Source organism: Mesitornis unicolor, unplaced genomic scaffold, assembly GCF_000695765.1.
Source record: "Mesitornis unicolor isolate BGI_N332 unplaced genomic scaffold, ASM69576v1 scaffold22435, whole genome shotgun sequence".
NCBI lineage: Eukaryota > Metazoa > Chordata > Aves > Mesitornithiformes > Mesitornithidae > Mesitornis > Mesitornis unicolor.
In genome coordinates, this window is record NW_010183795.1 from 44,672 (window position 1) to 50,671 (window position 6,000).

The following is a 6,000-nucleotide window of genomic DNA, read 5'->3' on the forward strand; positions in this document are numbered from 1 at the left end:
AAGCGTGATGAAGATAGAAATAAAGAGTAATTTCATAAAGTTAATTTGGACATAGTGTGAATGACCTGGAACTTCATGTAAAACTTAATCTGTATGCAATTATAAAAAAAAAGTGGTTAAGGTCAGCCAGATAAATTATACAATGTTGACCTTGTTTAAAAATTACTTTGCTTAAGGAGATGACAGATCATTTTGGTTTTCTATGCAATAACCAGAATTCAGCTTTTGTGTTAACAATAGGAATGCTAAGCTTTTCTTTTCCCAGGGGTACTTTAAAAAAGTTTGACATACTTACAAAAATAGGATGAGATCAAGTTCTTGAAATCTAAGCCAGGATTTTGTCATGGTTTTATTTTTGCCTCCAGTCCTTAAATACTTCTAATAAAGGATATATTTTAAAGCATGAACTAAAAGCCTGGAGTTCACATGGCTCTGGAGTTGGGAGAGGCTTATACACTCCCATACATTTTTTTAAGTATCGGGAACACAACTCTTTCTATTGAAGATAAGTTTTATAAGGAAGAAGAAAATAAAAGGATCATTCTTCAAGCAACACACCTTTAGCTTCCATTGCCTGCACCTCTTAGGAAAAGTAGTCTTAATACACTCTTTAAGGCTTGTAAAAAAAACAAACCAAAACAAAACCAACTTCGCTTGTCTTGTGAGATGATTAAAAATTGCTCAGTATTTGTTTCTTAATAGCTCATCTCTTTTGGTAATTCCTTTCTCTTTCAGACGCACAGATTGACAGAAATCTGTTACTGGAATGAGTAATGGAATAACATTCTAGGGGGAAGTGCTGTAGTTCTGCCTCCTGAATAAGGAGCATTAATGCTACTTATAAATAGTTATAAATAGTTGAGGTTTTACACTTTTAGCACTGTTGTTGAAACAAGGATAAAAGTAGTACCAGTACTAAAAAGACTTATTTCACTACATTGTACTTGCCAAAGAATAGGCAAAATACTGTTCTGTCTCCTGATTTAATACATCTCTACTTAGCAGAACTTCAGTGAAATGTGATTTTTCTTTTTTAGCTGGCTAGTATCTGCACCACATTTATTTTTACTGTACTATTTAAATTCATAAATTGATAATACTTAATCTCACCTGCCCTCTTAAAAATTTAGAAAATATGAAGGTAACTTTCTTATTTTTCCAAATGGCTTATTCTTTTATTTTATTTTTTTTAAGGCACAAAAGAAATCTGTGGGGTTTTTATTTCTAGTGTCAGTAGCTCTTAAAAAGGTGACCCATGTGGATTTCTTGCAATGCACAGACCAAAGAAGAGGGAAGGGAAAAAGGACCTAACATTCTTGCTGCAGCCAGGTGGAGTGGGCAGGGAAGGTGTAGTGCTGTATTCTGAGTATGAACCCAAGGCTAAAAAGATTCTGGAAGTAGTGATGCAAGTGATTTTTTTTTTAATACTTATTTTGTTTTCCCTTCTCCTTTTTCACTGGACAAATAGCAAGCCAGAATTAGTTAAAAGTAGCTACATGACATGAAGGCAGTTTCTCAGAGAAGGGAAGGTTCAGGTGACATCTGGAAGAACTCCAGTCTCCAGGCTGTGATGTGAGCGAGCAGTTCTTGAGCCATGTCTGGGATGGCTGCTCTCAGACCTTCTCTTCTGCCTTCTTCAGATTGCTATTCCAGGAAAGAAAAGTTTTCTGCCTCCTTCCCTATTCTACCACCTCCTTCTTTTAAATAGATGGAGTTCACCTGCATATCAACCTTTTTATATCAAAGCTAATGTGACCGACAGAAGTTTGTAAACTTAGTTGTGAAGTAAGACCTCATTATATAGTCTTTGCTCTTGGTTTTCTTATATAAGCAAATGAAAATCATATGGATAAGACTGTAAAATGATTAAAAGGTGGTTAATGACCTGTGACATGAAAATGAGGAGAAGGAGTATTATTACTATTTGTTAGAACAGCGGCCAAGTGGTGGTGAGCAGCAGACTGGATTTACTTGGAGTAGGGAGTTGGGTGCGACGAACACAAAAACCAATGGTATGTTTGTGCACTTTCCGCAAAGGTCTGATCTGCTGGAGTGAGGCAACCTTCTAGTACAAGACATGAAACCTGGTATTAAAGTAATATGTAGAAGAATAATCCACGGGAACGGGAGTGAAGCATATGCAGATTAGAAAAGGAAAAAAAACAAACACAGATGGTAGGGAGGCATCCAATATTTGGCACAATCTGCTGGAAAATAAAATAACCTTAGACATATTTTACAAGAGATCACTTTGAAGAAGAATTAGTGAAATACTAGTTTTATGTATTTAAAATCTACAGTAGTCATTAGGCTCATAATTGAGAATGGATGAAGACCTCCCATGCTACAAGTGAGAAATAATGAGTGTTGTCAAACCTGACAAGATTGTATTTGCTTGAGATTAGCTTGGAAATCACATATTACTAATAATGGTAACAAGCTAGTCAGTAGATTTCTTTACCAGGCTCTACATTAACAAAGCATAGACTTGGTGAGCCATTGGTGATGATTTCGAAGAGTTTCTTGAAGGTAATTATTGTATATGTGTAACTTACAGATTACCTGTTTCAAAAGGGAGAGAGAGGGCTCTGGAAATTGTGTAGTATGCTGCTTATCTCCAATCAGCTTTAATTTTGTGTATTTTATGTAAAATTGTGTATTTCATGTTATTTTCATTAAATAGTAATGACAAGCTTTATGGATGGATTGATTATAAAGTTGCTACGCAGTCAGATGTGTGAAAATACTTATGTAATCTATGTTCAGAAGTGCGGTGTCTTAGCTTTGCAAAGAACATGCTAGGGATTTCAGGAACTTTAAGATTTATGTATGGGACAGATCACTGATCTGATCAATCAGAAATTTCAAAATGCATTTCCTCAAACAGGAGGAGTGAATGGGAACTTGCAGGAAAAGACACTAAACTTTGCTGAATGAAACAAGGAAGGTAAAAAAGGAAACGAGGGACTAAATGTGAACTTAAAAGAAATGGGGGAAAAGTACGAGTCAGCAGAGCTAGACAGATGTTTCTTAGGGGCCAGATAGTGCTAGCAATTCGTTTTGGATCTTAGGAATAGACTTAGTAAAAGGATATTGAAATGAACTAGGAAAGATTTATGTAAACATACAGATACTTCGGTGCAAATGTATTTATGAATAATGTGTCTGTAATACTGGGCTTGACTGTAATGCTGGACTTTCATTGAAGCCAGTAAACATTCTTGCTTTGTCTTCAGAAACTTAATTTCATTTAAATCTTGTAACTGGAAACAGTAAAAGCATCAATTACCTATAATGTCATACGTTTCTGTATCTGAAAAGTGCATTCAAATGCCTAACATAATCTTTCTCCCCCTCCCCCTGTTGTAGGAATTGGCTCTCCGTAGCCAGCTTCCAACCATGGAACAAGACGGTGGATCCCAAAATCCCGTGTCATCTCCTGGAATGTCTCAGGAACTGAGAACAATGACTACAAATAGTTCTGATCCCTTTCTCAACAGGTTTGTAGGAGTAGCTACTAGAGGGGGAAAAAAATTGATTTAAAATTCTGTTTGGTACATGTAATAGTTTATTTTGAATATTTGCCTGTGCCAAAAGCCACAGCTGTAAATGAATCTTTCCTTAAATGGCAAGTCTAGTAAAAGTTAAGGATTAAAAGCTGTCTCCTGTGGGAGGAAGTTGTCTGTTCAGACTTGCAGGAAGGTTTTTTATTCAAAGTCATAGCATGTTTGCCTCTGCATAATCTGTTGACTAACAGTCATTTCAAATTACTGACTCAAAAGAATTTGTGAATAGCTTGCTATAAGATCAAATGAACTGCAAGGCACATTTAGGACTGCACCTTGAGGTTCATTTTAAGGTTTTTCTATTCACCCCTCCCTTTCAAGTATTTAATTTAGCAGTATTTTTATTCTGTTAATGTTAGGTCTGCAAACAGTGGCATGTTTAATTTTAAATGCTGTATTATTTTGAAGTGGGTCTTTTAATTTAAGATTTAGAATTTTACAGTATAGACTAGTTGTCATATAACTTTTTTCTCAACCTCTCTGAGTTGGAGTGTTTGTTTCGTTGGAAATACTGTTCTGATTACAGTTTGCAAATGCTTCATACTAACCATCACAACTTTGGAGAAACTGCTGCAGCTTGAGATAAGTTGTATCTGAATTTTTTGCTTAACATGCTGGAAAGAAAATATGAAAATGGTAAAACAGTAAAATCTCCAAGCTACATAAACTTTTGATCAGTAGAGTAAAAATCTAACATTTCAGCACCATCAAGTAGTTGATCTTAAGTTGGAGTAGTTAATTATGTAGTTCCTCACTGGACTGTATTTTGTCAGCATTCTAAACTGATACCAACTCAGCATCCACTACCATAAAAGAAAGAAGTTACGTATTCTGTCAGAGTTCATCACTACTTTTCTGCATTACCTTGAAATGTTAGCCTAACTTCAGGATGCTTACTGTAAGTGCCCCTGAAGTATAATGTGCTCTTCCTATTATACTTGTGGAAAACCCCATGAAATTAATCTTTATTCTTTCAATGTAAATCTTAACTTCCATGGTTTTTTGCCACCAATACAGTCTCAAACCAGCTCATAAGGTAAGAAGTTCACATCATGTTAGAAATGGCATGATTTTGAAGTAGGACAAGCTTAAATACCTGTGCCATAATTTTAGATACTGAGAGCTGTTAAAAACTTTGTAAACCTTTGCTGAAACAAGAAACAAGGAAAAAGCTAGAAAGGGCAAATACATGTTTGTAATTTTTTGGCAGGTTGATAATTACTAAGGACTACTTACTGTAAGATGCAAAAAGATACTACTTGCCTAGTTGCAAATCTGTATAACTGGGCTTTTATTTGTAGCCCTTACCCCATGCAAAATACTGAAAAATCTGTACCTGGCTTGAGTTCAGAAAATCTTAATTTGCATTTTGGTCTGAGCATTTTTCCCTTCTAGGTAATTTTGTGTACATCACTGCACTTAATTCTGGCATATGAGGGAGGGAAAGGGATTTTTAAAAAGGTTATTTGTGGATATGCGTTGATATCTCTGAATTAGATACAGCAGTCCAATAGTATTGCCATAAAGATCTCTTTGATGTCCCTTATATTAAAGTCCAGACTTTAGAGAAATGCTTCTTTCTATCTTTATAGAGTATATATAAAGTTTCTGGTGAGACAGTCCTCCTAACTTTAGGTAGCAAAGTTGGATATCCAGAGTTTCAGTAGTTGAATATTTTCCACTGCCCACATAATCAGAACATCCAAAAAATTTCAAAGTAATTGCTACATTGGAGCAATTTGAGAAAATGTACAGTAGTGTTTTCATTTACGTAGCCAGCCTTCTGCCTACTGTCTTCAGTTCTTACTGTCATTGTGCTATATATATGTTTGTTTTTTTTATGGGACATGCAGCAATGCAGACTTGATTAATTTCACCTTTTAGTTTGCCACTCTGTTTCTATATTTTTGTCTATTAGATTTATGCTGGTAGTGACGGTAATTCTCAGTTTAATTCCTAAATTGGGATTTTATTCTTTTGTATACACATATTTTAACAAGTATTAGTTGAAGAAGCATCCACTTTATTTTGGGAAATGCAATTTAGTTGTGTGTGGTAATTTTAGGTGGTATGACTACTAAATGAAGAAACCCTTGTTGATGAAAGAGGAAATGTGTATTAAGGAGTGATTTGAAGAGAAGGGCTGGACATTCCAAGTGTGAGAGAGGCAGCCAAAAAACCTTCTCAACTACAGTGATTTAGTTCAGTATAGTCTCAGTTCTGTTTTCAGTATTTTGTCCCACAAAGTAAACCAGCAGTTTTTTCACAGAAGTTTTAAATAGCTTAATTATTATTGTTACTGAATGTGGGGTGATACTATTTTTAAATCAATCTAAAAAAGAAATATTTACAATTTCACTATAAGGAAATGTTAGGTTTCTTTCTTTTATAGCAAAGATGTCTTTGTGAAATGTTGAACATATATATATATATA

General features: G+C 34.9%; 1 protein-coding gene across 1 annotated transcript in view; it reads left to right on the forward strand.

The window, feature by feature from the left end:
• The window catches only part of LOC104540457 (yorkie homolog), a gene marked incomplete at its 3' end in the record, with an annotated part of 47,572 nt that extends 44,072 nt beyond the window's left edge, over window positions 1–3,500 (forward strand). The window contains exon 6 of the mRNA XM_010184273.1: window positions 3,370–3,500. Within this exon, the coding sequence (XP_010182575.1) occupies window positions 3,370–3,500 (131 nt within the window). The remainder of the gene's footprint in view (window positions 1–3,369) is intronic.
• Window positions 3,501–6,000: the final 2,500 nt, after the last annotated feature.